This window comes from Sus scrofa, chromosome 17 (assembly GCF_000003025.6).
Source record: "Sus scrofa isolate TJ Tabasco breed Duroc chromosome 17, Sscrofa11.1, whole genome shotgun sequence".
NCBI lineage: Eukaryota > Metazoa > Chordata > Mammalia > Artiodactyla > Suidae > Sus > Sus scrofa.
In genome coordinates this window covers 39,048,290-39,065,255 of record NC_010459.5, presented here as the reverse complement: position 1 = coordinate 39,065,255, position 16,966 = coordinate 39,048,290, and the positions used below count along the sequence as shown (strand labels likewise).

General features: G+C 37.0%; 1 protein-coding gene across 21 annotated transcripts in view; it reads left to right on the top strand.

Annotated features, from left to right (window-relative positions):
* Positions 453 to 16,966, top strand: part of RBM39 (RNA binding motif protein 39) — a 32,663-nt gene continuing 16,149 nt past the window's right edge. The window contains exons 1-11 of one of the 21 annotated variants that reach the window (XM_021078275.1): positions 453 to 951; positions 1,557 to 1,620; positions 1,845 to 1,917; positions 3,361 to 3,410; positions 5,873 to 6,779; positions 7,912 to 8,106; positions 10,597 to 10,662; positions 10,759 to 10,812; positions 12,801 to 12,918; positions 13,625 to 13,777; positions 15,381 to 15,518. In XM_021078275.1, coding sequence (XP_020933934.1) covers positions 12,856 to 12,918; positions 13,625 to 13,777; positions 15,381 to 15,518 — 354 coding nt within the window. In that variant the 5' untranslated portion in view covers positions 453 to 951; positions 1,557 to 1,620; positions 1,845 to 1,917; ... (4 more) ...; positions 10,759 to 10,812; positions 12,801 to 12,855. Of the gene's footprint in view, positions 952 to 1,556; positions 6,780 to 7,911; positions 8,107 to 10,596; positions 10,663 to 10,758; positions 10,813 to 12,800; positions 12,919 to 13,624; positions 13,778 to 15,380; positions 15,519 to 16,966 lie in introns of those variants that run through there. The other 20 variants (XM_021078274.1, XM_021078269.1, XM_021078270.1 and 17 more) reach the window with 20 other exon arrangements.

Genomic DNA, 16,966 nt, shown 5'->3' with positions numbered 1-16,966 from the left:
CTACTGTTTTGAAGATCGACAGAAGACGCAGCGCCTTAGTCCAGTGGCTCCAAAGGCCGAGGAAACCCAATTTCTGTTCTACAGCCTTAGCCCCCTGCCCCTGTACATCTCCTCTTGCCTTATCTCTTACATGATTTTCACTCCGTTCTCGCCCCTGCCGGAAAATCCACATATGATTTTCGTTTTCGTTTTATTCATCCACCATTTGGATTAGGTCGCTTTATGGCGACCTTGACGGACATCTAGGTGGGGGGCGCGGGGGAGGGGAGAAGCCGTCATCTCTGAGGGAGAAACCTTCAGACGGTTATGGGGTGGTGTCGCGAGGAGGCGGCAACCACAGAGCTCCATTCAGCTTAGAGTTTTGTATCAGATTGACAAAAAATGCACCAACTGCCTTCGCGTTTAGCGACTCGCGCCGTCTCGCGAGATGAGGAAGACTATCTGGAGGGGGGAGTCAAAAGCGGCTCCCCGGGTGGGGGATGGGAATATCTGTGGCGCAATCATTGCGCGAGATTGGGCTATGGTCACTAGGGCCCCATGCTTATTCTCGCGATGTTTTGGCCTTTCTGGCCTAGGAGTAGGGGCAACGTCTCGCGAGAGCCCGTGCTGAGGGCTCTGTGAGGCCCCGTGTGTTTGTGTGTGTGTATGTGTGTTGCTGAATGTGAGTACGGGGAAGCAGCGGCCGCCATTTCAGAGAGCCTGCCGAAGCTGTCGCAGGGGTGGATCCGGTGCTGCCGAAGCCGCCATCCATAACTCCCGCGTGGGCTCCTTTAATCCCATTGTTTCTTTTAGATTCGTTTGGGCCTATCCGCTCTTGGAGCCCGAAATTCGGGCTGGGCGGTATCGCGGCCTGGGCCTAGCGGCTTAACAGTTGCACCAGCGGCGGCAGCAGCAGCAGCAGCCCCCCTCTTTCCGAACCCAAGCACCGCAGGGGCCCGAAAGGCCACGCAGGTAAGGGGGCGTCGCGGATTCGCATAATGTTAGCGTTTTTTTGAGTTTGGTTTTTTTCTGGGTTGATGGGCACTTCTTAGGCCGTCTCATGCGGCGGGATTGGGGTGGGGGAGCAGTTCTCCAGAAATAGATTAAATTTCGGCGACCGCGCCCTTTTCCGGTCGGGGAGATTTCAGAGTTTGGGGGTGGTACGGGTTCTAGAGGGGCCGCGGGCAGATGGGGACCTGTCCTTTGGAGGCCTGGGCCGGCCGCGACCTCCCAACATGGCGCCAGCCGAACGCTGCCATGGCACACAACCCCTCCCAACTAAGGGAGTTTCCCTTTGCCCCTAAAATGGCAGCGCGGGTTTTGCGCGGAAAGAGGCGCTTTCGCTCGTTGGTCTTGGGTTCTGTTTTTGAGTAAGTAGGATTTTTAAAAATCGGGTAGTTAATCCGCTTTAGCGTTACCGGTCTTGGGGACATTTCATGTTTGATTGCCAAGCCTGCTAAAGTCCCACTTGAATCAATCTTTGTGGCTTTTGTTAAGTTTTGGAGTACGTCGGGTAAGAAGGAAATCTGGCAGAATTTTTAAATGTTTACTCACTTAATTTTCATTCTTAACTCTAGGCGTTTAGAGAAAATGGCAGACGATATTGATATTGAAGCAATGCTTGAGGCTCCTTACAAGAAGGTGAGAAAAAACATGTCGGTGAGGTTTATCTATTTCTTAATTTAGCAATATTCACGAAACTACTGCTGAAATGTAGACTAACCTCCCGGAGCCCTCTTGATTTATCTTATCAGAGATGCATTACTATAACTTACAAAAGTAAATATATGCTATTGATGTAATAATATTGTGCAGTAGTTTCACTTCAGCGTGATGAATAAATGCCCATCTATCTCTCTTTGTAGACTTGCCTAACGATATCTCACCTCTACTCCCATGAATTCACCTTTGATTCCAGTGTGAACTGTCAATCATAAGGTAGTAATTGAGTGACTTATCGCTGTACCGTGGTCCCCTAGGTAAAATGACTCAACTAAGAATTACCAGCTCCAGTTTGGTATAGCAAAAAGGTGAATGTAGTGGTTTGGGAAAACAGCAGGGGTCCAAGAATAACAAAGCATAACCAGTCTGTGGCAAGCAAATCTTTAAATAAGACAAGTCTTACAAGAAGACATGGGTGAGATTTAAAATTTATCCTACATATAAGACTGGTGATAGTAAATGTTAAAACAGGCATCTGCTGCTCAGTTAAAAATTACTAAAATTCTTGGATCCCTGAATAGACAAAAAATTTCTTAAAGCAAAAGAGGCAGTATCACAACTTACAGTCACTTAATGACTGTTTTTACTGTTCTCCATATTTTTAATTAGTCCCTGCCATAATATTTCACACTAAAATCTACAAAGGAATTAGTTCGGCTAATATAGCCTTTGACCCATTTCAATATCACAGTAGAAATAGTGTGTTTCATTCTTTCACCGGTTGGTGGTGAAAATAGCAGTATTGCATGCATTATCACTGATGTCGAAAACTGTAAGCTTTGTAAGTTAGCACTTATACGCCTATAACTGATGTGATCAAACTTTTAAAATAAACATTGCGCTTTTAAAAATAATACATTTGTTTTGGAGTGTATAGCTCGACCATGTGGTACCAATTTGGATGAATTCTTTAAAGCTTTGAATACTGTGTGTAGTTTCATAATGCTTAGACTCTTGAAGAGCTACTTTCTATTTTAATGTTAAGATTCTGTGTCTTAGTTTAACGTGGTTGTAATTCCATGTAAACAGGTATGGAAGTAGGAAATGTTTAGGCTGGACTGGTGGATTATTAATTGACTTTCTTGGGTTCTTGGAAGTCAACATTACTAAAGCAGTGTGAATCCCTGTTTGCTTCAGGGCGAGATGTGTGACAGAGGTGGCATCAAGCTCTTACAGTCCCAACCCTCCAACGGAAATGGGCGAAGATCTCAGGAATGGCATCGGTCACAGGAAATCGATAGTGGCTGGCTGCTAGCATGGCCACTTGGGGCTTAGGCAGAAATAGAGCCATGGTACTGACCAAAGGGGCCATAGCACATGGAATAAAACTCAAAACAGGACTTCATGTTTTATAGAAATTCTCTTTAACCACTTCAACACTGTATATCTGGATAACTTAATATCTAACTATATAAGAAAATAAAATTTAACATGTTAATATGCATTTTTATTTTTGTATCTTGATGACTTAATTGTAAGCAACAAAGTGGTTAAACACATACCCATCTAAATTTTTTTATAGCTTTCCATGTTAAACTGTAAATAAGTAATTAGTTTTAAAATTGTTTTGTATTTTCTTATTCCTGTTCCCTTTACCCTTTGACAACTTGAAATGTTACCACTTCGTCCTCATGATGTTCTTCTATCAACCCTGCTTAGGATGAGAACAAGTTGAGCAGTGCTAACGGCCATGAAGAACGTAGCAAAAAGTAAGTTTTAAGAAGGGACCTGGGTTGGGGGGAACTTTATGTGATTGAAATCTTAAGTTGTATTCCTGTGGCTAAAGCATCAAACCTAAGGTTTCCTCCTGAAGCTTTTCTTTGACTGTTTTAGAAAAGTGGATCTCCTTTACTTTTTGGTTCAAGACACTATTTGAGGATGTGAAACAATGGACTTTTTCCCTAGATTTCAGGATATGGTTTCAGGGACCTTTTGGACACTTTGCCATTATAAGTCCATCCATGACAATCCGGATAAGAGTTGCTGTATTTAGAGCTTGTCTTTTGTCTTAAAGTTATTAAGTATGGCTTAATATTTATTTAGTGATGTTATCAATAGAACTGTTGTAGCAACTGAAGATCGATGGGTTAGGAAGTGGAAGGTAGTAACCAGCCTGTGGAAAAGAATCCTTTGCTCTAAATTGCTGAAGGAGTCAGAGCCGTGAATTATTTATGGCCCTTGATGCTTTTAAAGGCTCTTTTTGTAGTAATGTTACAGCATATTTAAGTACTTCTTAATGTTCCTCTTAATGTGGCTTTCTAGTCTTAAGCTTTTTCAACTGATAGACTTAATGAGAATGGAGTTTTAAAAGACTGTATATTTATGCATGTTACTTGGGTTAAATGAATAACCCTTAATAGGAATCCACTTGCTGCAGACTAGAACAGAATACAATATACAAAAACTCTAAATAAACAGTGTAAAACCAGATCCACTTTATGAGATCAGATCCTATTCTTGGAGTTTTCCTTGAGCTCTAAAATTAGTGATTCAGTGGTTAGTGTTTTATAAACATTAAGCTGTTTTATTAGCCTTGGTGATGTCATAGTCAAACATTTGGTTATGCTCATGACTTCATAATTTACTGAAAAATGGTAAAATTAAGCCACTTATTTGATTCTTTTTGGCTCTTCCAAGAGCTTAAATTGCTTCACAATGTACTACTTCAATATGCTCACAGTGGCTTTGTTACATAAGTTAATATAATTTCGTAAAATAGATGAAATTGTCAGACTGGATTGTTCATGCTTTACTACACCAATATCCTTATAATAACCTAACCTTGTAGAATAATGTGGTAGTAATTGGATCAAAGTGATTCAATTTGTAGAAAATGTCCTGTATTTTTTCTGCTTAGATGAGAGACTTAGAGTTCTTCGCCAGTAACCCTTAAGTATTGGCATGGGTTTAGTCTTGAATTGTAGAGATTTGAGGTAATTAACCAATCATTGCATAGTTTAGTTTAATATTCTCTGGTTTTAGACCTTTTACCCAAGGAAGTTTCCTAATTAATAGTTCTGATTTGCAATTCTAGGAATTTAGAAAATTTAGGAAGGGATATTCAAGGTTAATTCAGTATCTAGATATCAGACCTAGTGGGTGAATGAAGATCTCACCCTAAGTGCCAAAGGAATGAGACATGCACTATAGGGCACATGCCTTTGTCCTACCATTCTTAGATGTCATTCCTTGCTACTAACTCCATCTCCGTTTTATGCTTGTTTTTATCCTGCAGCCATGCTCATTAAGACTACCAATGTTTATAAGGAAATTTAGCATCGAGCTCTCGATGACTGGTGCTTAGTGGTCTTTATATATCTAATGTATAGAGTCTTATGGGACTAAATAGAAGAATGGACAGTTTTCTTTAATTGGCCATAGGATTCTTAAAGGAACCTTTTCTGAACTTCGGCTATCATCTAGTTTCTTTTTAAACGTACAGATTATTTCTGTCAGACTTCTCATCCTCAGTTAAAGGTTATTTAAAAAATGACTCACTTGTTCACAGTCAAGAACTGATCACCCATTTTTTTCTAAAGGGAATTAATGTGAAATTAATTTGAAAGTTATCTAGAAGAAAATTTTTATTTTTAGGGATAGATAAATTATAACACAAGCAAAATATTCTATGCTTTAGTTTTTATTATAAATTAAGTCTCTTAACCAAAGGAAGATGCCATGTTGCATTTTTCATCCTAAAACTTTTTTTTTTCCTTAAAGTATTGAGTATTGGGATATAGTTTAAGGTAGTAAGAAAATGCACATTCTGAGAAATTGAGAGTTGAGCAAATACTACTTTTCAAAACCAGTAATTCTCAGTACATACATTCAGTTATGTACAGGTAATAGTAAAAGGAACTAAGTTTAATAAAACATAATTGGTTATCTGTTAGCCTTCTTCTGAAGAGCTATACCCCTGAGGTTGGCAAGACTGTAAAGTATACCTTTTTAAGCACCTGAGCTTGCCTTCGTGGGTGTATTATTTGTTAGTGTACCCAGTCTTGCAAAATTTAAGCCAGCATACATTCAGTTAAGCTATTTAGGAATTACTCAAAAAAGTAATTACTCAAAAAAAAAATAACATGACACAGTTGAAATATATTGGCTACTGTGGTATGGATTATAAATTTTGGAATAAATGACTTTTCTATTTTTTTTTCTTATTTTCCAGAGTACTTTGCATTTAAAATTTAGATCTTCTTACATGGAAGAGGTCAAATCCAGTTATAGCAAAACACCTTTACAGCAGAGGCCATATAACCAAAAAGTCCAAAGGCCCAGCCCAGTGGACCATTTACTTCAATGATGTTCAGTACAAAATTCCACTGCCACTAAAGACTTTGGAAAGTCCCTTTTAAGTTGTAACAGGATTTGACTATTAGTGTGGATTTTGATAACCCTTCTTTAGTTAACTTAATGTTCTTTGAAGCTTCATTTTTGTTACAGAGAAGTATATACTGCTTTCTTGCACCCTTAAATTTTTGTCTGGGCTTTTATAAAGAAGACTGTATTTCTGAGTGTCTTAGTATGTTGCTGTCTGTTTACCTGTCTGGGGTTGCCTTCAGATGTGGGTGGGGGCTCATTTATAAAAAGTCCTAGGAAGACCTTAAGTTAAAATTAGTTCAATTTTTGAATCCTTTCCTTTGGCAGAATGAATATTGGGCCTAAAAAGAGGTAAATTGGGAGGTTGGCTGCCTCTCTGCAGTGGGCCATTTGTGAGCAGAGCAAAACTTTATTTTGTCTGTTCTTTTTGTGGGGGATGGAGTTGCTTTTACTTTGTCCCCAGTTGATAATATTTAGGACTTTTCGATGATAGCTAACAGTATTCTTTAGTGTATGAGATAGTGTTAGGTTTTTTAGGCAACAAAGTTGGAATGTTGTCTGTTGCCCTTCTGGGCATTGCTTTGATAACTTCTATATAAGTAACGAGTGTAGCCTAATTTTCTGTCATGTGCTACCTAGCATATACATTTCTGACAGTCAGGTGGATTATCTTGAAATTTTAGACAAAGTTTCTGCCTCCTTGGAAAGCTCTACATCTCCTTGTGATTGGAGTGTGGGTTTCAAGATTCCAGAAGGTGGGTGTCTTCATTTTCTATTTTCAATGCACTCTAAGATGACCTGCTTACAGGTTTTGAGGCAGACGTCAATTGCTCTTGTGCTAACTTTGCTTTAATAAGGACTAAACAGTTAAATTTCCAAATGATGTAGAGTTGTCAAAATGTGTAATAATCTTTTGCCACTACAGAATGACATTTTAGTGGATAAGTTTATTTTGAAATGTCTTTCAATTTATATTGGAATATCTGAAGGCACCTCTAAGTAAAATTTGGGTGATGACAGAGGTACAGATTATAAGATATAATTATGAAATGACTGGGTGGTATGCTGTGAAGAATGCAGAAATGAACAGAAAGATAGGACTGACCGGCTTTTTTACCTTTCAGAGTTTGACTTAAAAAGACTTAAAAAGGTGTTGATTCTTGTTTTGATTGTACCCCACAGGCTTGTATAAACTGACATAAAAATGGCATACTCCATTATCTGGTGTACACATAACTTTTAAAAGAAAATATCTGAAATGGTTACGTTAAGTAAGGTCTTGAAGTGTCAGAATGCATTTTACTGCATTAGTTTTATTGTCCTTTGTCATTACTTGTAATTTTGCCTATGAAAAGCAAAATAGTGTGCTTGTATGGCCTTTTAAAAGTTTAAAATACGTATGTGTGAATTGGGTCAAAAATGGCCTACTTGAAAAAAGTGTATATAATGACAATTTTTATATAAGATCCAGCACCAATACTTAATGTTATTCTATTAAAACTTTTATTGTATTTTGTGAATTACGGTAATATTGTTGGCCACTTACGTGATGGTCAGACTATATTTAAAAGTTCAGGTTTTGATCTATACCAACCAGCAGGCCCTTTCTTTGTTAAAGTTATACCTGACTCAAAAAAGATCGTAATAGTTCCTGCACTCTCAAACGACTGTCAACTGACTGTTGATTTTCACTAGTAGAAGGCAAAGGTGGGGCGTTGTGTTTACCTTACCCAGGAATTATTTTTCTTTAAGTGATTATGTATCACTGTATGATAGTAAAAATACTAAAATAAAATTACAAAAAGATAAAATTTCTGACCATAAGAGGAAGTATATTTTGGCAGATTGTTAAACCAGCCAGGTAACAGTGAATTTTTTTCTTCTCAGGAGGAAAAAAAGCAAGAGCAGAAGTCGTAGTCATGAGCGAAAAAGAAGCAAAAGTAAGGAACGGAAACGAAGTAGAGATAGAGAAAGGAAAAAGAGCAAAAGCCGTGAAAGGAAGCGAAGTAGAAGCAAAGAAAGGAGACGGAGCCGATCAAGAAGTCGAGATAGAAGATTCAGAGGCCGCTACAGGAGTCCTTAGTATGTAGATAAAATTATGATGATACTGGTTTGACAGATTTCTCTGGGTATCCAGATAGCAATATAACCTGCTCGATTTGAATTGTGAAATTGTATTTTTCAATATGATTACTGTAAAAGTATTAAGTAAGGATATTGGCATTGAAAAGTCCAGTAGAAGTAAATATGTGGACAGATACATAACGTTTGTTTTACTAGGCATACAGAGTATTTTTTGTTAACTCCATTTAAAAATATTTTAACTGTATGCCAATTCAAACTAGACTAAAGCATTAAAGTGCTTTTTAAAAAAGATATTTACTGTAATGCCAAATATATGAAAGCTTAAAGGTGTGTGAACTATTACAGTATTCTTTACTGAACATAAATTTAAAATTTTTTAAAAATCTGACAGATGCAAATTACAAGTTTATATAATTAGTCAAATATGTAATTAGTTAACCAACTTGTCTGTGTGGCTGTTTCCAGCTGAAATGGCAGACCAGTTGAATTTAGTGTATGCTTCTTGATAATGACTATATTGGGGGCTCATCACACATCTTTGTATATTTTTTTGGAACAATAAAAGGGCACTAAAAGTGCTTTGAAGGTTAAGTTACCATGGAAATTCAGAAGTGGTTATTTAAACAAGTTGGAAATGTTTCATTATCATTTTTTAAAAGCTAAACTGTATTAATGACTTTTGAAAGAGCCCACAAGTAGAGATTGAATCCCACAATCCCTAGTGCTTTATGGTGTTCTTTCCTATTAATAAATATACTGTTGTAAATGATGGGATAGGATATATTAAAATTAACAGTTTTCTCTTTAAAACTTCAATGGTTTAAGATGAAATTCAGAGAACAATAGTCCTTGAGTTAGCCTCGACTTTATTGGTTAAGAAACGCTCTTAAGTTAAACGCTCTTAAGCTTTAGTTTTCTCATCTTTTAACAAGGCGGTAACCACTAACAGATAAGCTGTTAATGAGTCTTGAAGGAGAAGAGAATGTAAGTTAAAGCACTCACAATACTTGCTGCTATCAATGAAATGCTTTGATGTTATTTGAAGCTGATAAAGTTAGTAACACTATGAGTTGTGATTCTGACTCTTCAATAAAAGAGCTCCTTGTTCTCTAAGGTCCTCCTAGCTGATTATTTTACAAAGTTTTTAACAGCTGGAAAAGGACCACAATGTTATTTTAACTGAGTGCTTTATTAGAAAATACTTTGCTTTTCATACAGTTTATCAAAATTTACTGCATTCTTTTGTAACAGAATGAGCTAAATGGAGGGGACCTTTAATAAATTCTGAATGATCACTGATTACCTCTGATCAGTGATGAGTTACTCAAAGTCAGCCTGTGATCCTGGTCTGACTTAAAAATGATTGATTCTTATATTTGGTTTCAGGTTGATTTTTTAACTACCAAAGTAGTAACGGACACTTTTACAAATAAAGGGGAAAGGATATAGCTTATAGGTTCTTATTTATCCAATAAATGTATACTCTTAATTTATCACTATTACTGTGATTTGTAAAGGACCCATTTAATACAATTTTATTTGTAACGGCTTGGGTGGTAATAGGTACATGTGGAGTCCATGAAAACAAATCCTAACGTTTTCATCAAAGACCACCAGAAATTTTCATTTTGCTACCCTTCTGGTAAAGGATAGCAGGATGAGCACTGAGGGATCTGACCCTATCCTTTTAAGTTAGCTTGGTTTTTTAAAATAAAAGGCCCATAAACTACTGGGCCTTTTTAGAATTTTCTAGACTACAGAATAAAGATTTTTTTATAATGTTACTTTTGTGATCTTTTTTGAAAACACTCCTTTAATATGTCAAGTCCTGAAAAAAATAGTTTTACTGAAGAATTGATGAACTTCCTTCACATCTTTATTATGGACTATTTTGTCACAAAGGACTGAAGTGTATGGCATGCTAAATATATTTATATGCAGTCTCTGAGACTCAATACTATTAAATGGGAAGTTGGAGTTACATGATTATGTGAATAATTAGTCCCCCACCTTCTAAAAAAGAAGTTCCTCAAACAAGAGGACATGAATATTGCATATGTGTATTTATATATGTATATTCCTGAGGAAGAATCTGCAGAGATGCACACTGAATTGTTAATTACAGTAACTCTTGGTGTGAGGGAAGTTCAGGGTAATTTTCTACGTTGTGTTTTTTTCCTTAAACCTCAGGAATGTATTCATAATATACAATTAAAGAAGACTAGGCTGAAAATTGAGCATTTTCATGTTATAAATTTTGAGGCTGAAAACCTTTGGTCTTGGCACCTCTCAGTGGTCCAGGATGGATAACTAAGAGCAGTTTGCTTGGGATAGAGTTAAGAGAAGAAAAGTCTCTTTATTTCCTCTTCATAATTGAGGTGGAAAACAAGCAGCCTGAACAATGTTAAACTTGCTGGAGAGCGCATGAACGCGATCTTAGCAAGACCCTAACCCTGTAACTAGTGTAATTTTGTGTTTCCTTTTTAGCTCCGGACCAAAATTTAACAGTGCCATCCGAGGAAAGATTGGGTTGCCTCATAGCATCAAATTAAGGTTTTTAAACATACTTCTGAATTGTTTAAATTGTTTTTCAAGGAACTAATGTGGTGTACTTGTTTAGGTAACTTTTGAAACTTTTTAACTTTGCAGCAGACGACGCTCCCGAAGCAAAAGTCCATTCAGAAAAGACAAGAGCCCTGTCAGGTAGCCATTGTCACTTTTTCTTTTCTTTTGAGCTTTTAGCTTTTTTTTATTATAAGTTTTTAAAATTTATGCTACAGTTAAGTTTAATGACGTTTCATAATTTGGATTGTTAAATCTTGACTCCTTTTTTGCAGTTTGAGTGCTATTGTGAATTTCTAAGTTTTCAATAACTGCATATAAGAAAGAATAGAGCATTAATTACCATTTTAGTGTATAGATACTCTGCTTTTATTTCTCCTTTGTATTAACTAAAAATTTTAAATATGGCAGCTGTAGAAAACTTTCCTTTGGAAGTATTCAGTTAACTACTTGTGAGAAAATAGTTGAACACGAGTTGTCATTATGCTCCCTTGAGAATAGTAATTTCCAAAATCTTAAGAGAAATGATCTGTTTTTCACTAGTAATATGTTTTTGAATGTTTCTGTAAAGTAAATAAAGGTAACATATCTGTCCCATCTACCATTTTGGTTCATGGAACATTTTGTTCCAGATGATGGTAGCATTGTTTTCTAACTGATGCTAAGGCTTCTCTTAAAAGAGTACCTTTTAACTTTGGATTTGTTTTGTTATTTGCTTGATTCCAACTCTAGGATTTGGTGATAGACTTGCTAATGTTCAAAGCTCTCTTTGTAACTTATTGAGGGGTTTTATGCTTTAATATTTAGTTTTCTCTGATGAGAAAATCCCCTTTTCTCATTCTTTGGATCTAGTCAGCTTTGTACATCTGTTTTCATAGGTTTTAAGATTACCTGATTTCTCAAGGGAGTGTACTTTAGTTTGGTAGGTGGAGTATTTGAGAAGAACTTCGTGAGAATGTCAACAGTTAAATTAAGAATCATGTTTGTGATTACATTTTTAAGAATTCCCTTAGAACCTTAATCTTAGTGATACTTTCTAAAAGATGATGTTAACAATAGACAGCTATTTCTCTCTGAAATTCATGAGGTTAAATTTCATTTATTGTGCTCTTTTACTTTTTTCGTTTATTTGGGACTTTAGTTCCCTTTGTAAATTTAGAAGTGTACTCTATTTGTAAAAATTAGTAAAATAAATTTCACTACTGGTATTTGTGTAGATAAATCTGCTTTTCATTTTTGATTTGCTAATTGTTGCTGTTTCCTTAACCATCAAGAGACATTTTGTTGGATAGTGCGTTTGTGGAGTCTTAGACAACAACTACCTCACTATTCCATATATCTATCTCAACTTGTGGAATAAAATTCAAATCAGTTAGGGTTTGTTCTACTTGCAAGTTTATCATTTGTGATTATGAAACTTAATTTCATTTTATGGTTTCCTTTTGGGAAATCATCCTTGCTACTAATTTTAGACTAGTCTAACATTGGTGGGTAGTCAAGGGTTATTACTTGTGACTGTTGTTAAACTCCCAGACTTCTGATTGGCCCTTTATTATCCTGAAAAAAGCACCATTTGTAAGACAGAGACCAGTGGACTTTGGTGTTGATAATAAAAGGTGTAGTATCAGAAGAAGCATTTAGAAACTGTTAGGAGGAGTTCCCGTAGTGGCGCAGTGGTTAACGAATCCGACTAGGAACCATGAGGTTGCGGGTTTGGTCCCTGCCCTTGCTCAGTGGGTTAAGGATCCGGCGTTACCGTGAGCTGTGGTGTAGGTTGCAGACGCAGCTCAGATCCCGCGTTGCTGTGGCTCTGGCGTAGGCCAGTGGCTACAGCTCCGATTCGACCCCTAGCCTGGGAACCTCCATATGCCGTGGGAGCGGCCCAAGAAATAGCAACAACAACAGCAACAAAAGACAAAAAAAAAAAAAAAACTGTTAGGATATTAAAGACATTGAGTCACACTGAATTAATTTTATGGCCATTTCATATACATCATAGGGAAATGGGCTTGGGAATATAGTGACAATAGTTTAATTAAAGTTTATTCTTTTTACTGAAGAATGTGCATTAAAAGTTAATTTAAAAGATTAAGTTGTAAAGTTAATTTCATGTTCTTTACTCCTGTTAGGGAACCTATTGATAATCTAACTCCTGAGGAAAGAGATGCAAGGACTGTTTTCTGCATGCAGCTGGCAGCAAGAATTCGGCCAAGGGATTTGGAAGAATTTTTCTCCACAGTAGGAAAGGTAATTAATCCTAGCCTATTTATGGAGCTCACAAGAACAAGTTGCAAATGGCATTTTCAGGAAGACGGATGAAATGAGAAAATAACTAAACTCCAAAACTTTTGGTTTGGTTAGGGAATTGGGGTGGGGGCAACATGCAGATCGAACCCAAGTCATAGCTGTGACAATGCCACATCCTTAACCACTCAACCACCAGAGAATTCTGGGAGTTTACTTTTTTCTTTTGTCCTTTTTTTTTTTTCTTTTCTTTTTTTCTTTTTAGGGCTGCACCTGAGGCATATGGAGATTCCCAGGCTAGGGGTCGAATCAGCTACAACTGCCGGCCTATACCACAGACACATCAATGCCAGTCTGAGCCTGATCTTTGACGTACACCACAGCTCACGGTAACACTGGATCCTTAACTCACTGAGTGAGGCCAGGGATTGAACCTCATGGATTGTAGTTGGGTTCATTAACCACTGAGCCACCACGGGAATTCCCCTGGGAATTTACTTTTGATACTTTTTTTTTTTTTGCCTTCCTGAAAGTTTATACTGTTGGAGTTGATAGACGTTGGTAAATGAATTGGGCTTATGAATTTACCTATTTAAATTTTTTTCAGTGGCTTGCTTTGCAGTATCATTGCATCTTGTCTCTTTAAGTTAGGCCTATTGTGAATGGGTTCTCAAACAGAACTTTTGTTAAGTGTGTGTTTTCTTTTCAGGTTCGAGATGTGAGGATGATTTCTGATAGAAATTCAAGACGTTCCAAAGGAATTGCTTATGTGGAGTTTGTTGATGTTAGCTCAGTGCCTCTAGCAATAGGATTAACTGGCCAGCGGGTTTTAGGAGTGCCAATCATTGTACAGGCATCACAGGTAATTTTTTTTTTCTCTTGGTTAAGGGTTTGGTCATTGATAGTGCTAGAAATCTGCTATTGCTTAGTGTTGTGCTGTAGTGCCTTGTGCCTTACGTAATCGCAACTTACTAACTTACTAGATGTTCTCAGGGTAGCTTTAAAAATTTTTTTTACCTTGATTTTGTTGGTAAAGGTGTGTTCTCAATATCATCCTATTCCATTTAAATACAAGTTGTAAGCAAGAGACTGGAGGGCTTGTTTTAGAAGTATATTGATTTGTAATGACTTATTTGGAGATAAAACCATCCAAGAACATGTTTTACCCTTCATATCTTTCAAATGGCATGATTTGACATTTTTTACAAGTTTAATACTTCCACTGTATTAAAATACATGCTTGTATAAGATCTTGTATAATGTTAAGAGTAGTTTGAACAGCTTAGCTGTCAGTTCTATCATTTCTTTTGAACTAATTTATTTTGAGAGTATCTGTTAAGATAAATTTGATTTAATTCTTCTTTGCTCATGGTCCACAATAATTGAGTGTTGCCTTTAGAAAAATTGTTAATAATTTTGTTCATTTATGTATGGAAAAATTGGGATATTTTCATGCATGAATATATTATGAAAGTATTTTTAGCCTTTTTGTCAGTAGCTTTTTGTACTAAAGAAGTTGATTTCTGTTACCTCCTGGCAACTCAGTTATTTACAGTGGAGAATATAGGATGTAAAGAATATTTTTGAGCAATACAAGATAACAATGCTATGTTAATTGCTTTTCAAACCCCTGAAATAAGTACTCCATACCTCCTAAATGATATGGTTACTTAATCAAGCTTACATCATTCCTTAGGCACAAAATGTATAACCATATCTAAAGTGAAATTGCAATTACACTTCTATCAGGCTCTTAATTATGGTCCTATGGTAGGTCCTGCTTAGTGATGTAGGAGTTTGTAATAGTGGGTATTTATCGTTTGACTACATATAAAATGTTCTACGTTGCCCTAGTTTGTTAAAAGAAAAGGAGCTTCTGGTAGAATGTAAATTAAGGACTGCTTTCTTCGAGGACTTGGTCTGGGAGAAATTAGATGAACTGAATGGTTTACTTGGTTTGATTTATATTGATGTAAATACATTCAAAATGGGTAGTGATCTAGAGAGCACATTCATGTTACTGAATAATGAATGCATTTAACAATTCCAGGAAATAAACGTTCCGCGTTTAACATGTCTGGTGTTGGTTTAGATTTGTCATAATGTAGTTGTGATTAAGCACATTTCATGTATGAAATGCTTTGCGTAATCGCTTTATATGTGAGTTTTGTATGTACTCTTAAAACATAACTTAAAATTTTTTTATGGTGGTAAAATGTGTAGTATAACTTAAAACTTATTTCAACCATTATAAGTGTATGTTAAAATGCCATTAATTAGAGTCACATGTAAGTGGAGTCATACAATATTTGTGCTTTTATGTATAATTTAATGTAATTTTGACATCAGTTGTCATTAAGCACACCTAAGGTTTGGGTGGGGTTTACTGCTCTGTTTAATAAAACTGTATCTATTCATTGCAAATGGATGTGTATGATGTGCATTTTGTCTTATCTAACTTGTAGGCAGAAAAAAACAGAGCTGCAGCAATGGCAAACAATCTACAAAAGGGAAGTGCTGGACCTATGAGGCTTTATGTTGGCTCATTACACTTTAACATAACTGAAGATATGCTTCGGGGAATCTTTGAGCCTTTTGGAAGGGTAAGGTCCAAATTTTTCACTGGATCTGAAACAGGATCTTAAAACAGTTGTTAACTGCATGATTTTTGTTCATCTGCTTTGTCATGTTTCTATGAGATTAATGTTCAAATGAGATGGGGTGATTCTATAAAGTATTTGTGACAACTTGGCATATGGAGATTCCCAGGCTAGGAGTCCATTCGGAACTGTAGCCACCACCCTATACCAGAGCCACAGTAACACAGGATCTGAACTGCATCTGCGACCTATGGTACAACTCAAGGCAACACCAGATCCTTAACCCATTGATCGAGGCCAGGGATCAAACCCGAGTCCTCATGGATGCTAGTTGGGTTCATTAACCACTGTCCTCATTTTATTTATTTATTTATTTATTTATTTATTTATTTTGTCTTTTTGCCATTTCTTGGGCCGCTCCTGCGGCATATGGAGGTTTCCAGGCTAGGGGTCGAATCGCAGCTATAGCCGTTGGCCTACACCAGAGCCACAGCAGCGCAGGATCCGAGCTGCATCTGCGACCTACACCACAGCTCATGGCAACGCTGGATGTTAACCCACTGAGCAAGGGCAGGGATCAAACCTGCAACCTCATGGTTCCCAGTCAGATTCGTTAACCACTGCGCCACCACGGGAACTCCGACTGTCCTCATTTTAGATAAGAGATTTAGAATGAATGTTACTGGTATGCTCTGGTTTAGAAGTTTCTTGGTGTGGAGTTGCCGTTGCGGCGCAGTGGTTAGTGAATCCGACTAGGAACCATGAGGTTGCGGGTTCAATTCCTGCCCTTGCTCAGTCAGTTGGGGATCTGGCGTTGCTGTGAGCTGTGGTGTGGGTCTCAGACATGGCTCGGATTGGTGTTGCTGTGGCTCTGGTATAGGCCAGCAGCTACAGCTCCAATTCAACCCCTAGCCTGGGAACCTCCATATGCAGCGGGAGCAGCCGAAGAAATGGCAAAAAGACAATAAAAAAAGTTTCTTTGTGTGACCATGAAAAAATATCTTATTCCTGTGCTACCGATACAGTATCCTGCTTCATTGTTGCTGTCCCTGGGTATACTTTTCATTTTCTTTTCACTGCCCCACTCAATCCTTTTGTTATACTGTTTTAAGTGTCAATAGTTATAAAAAAGTTTGAGTGTTGATATTTGTGGGTGCTTTATTTATTGGAAATGTACACATACAAATGTTGCACAAATCATAATTATAATGAGTTGATCAGTCATTACAAAAAGATTATTCCTGAAACAACTAGAACATGAAGAAATACATGGGGGCTTATTTTAATTTTTCATGCTTTCCATGTATAGTCTGCTTAATTGGAATATTGTGATTAATTCATATAATTCCCTCATTCAAGGTAAACATGTAGTATGTTCAAAGAGTTGTGCAACCATCAACCACATCTAGTGTTATTTTCAATTATTCCAACAGTTAAAAGTTAACTGTTCC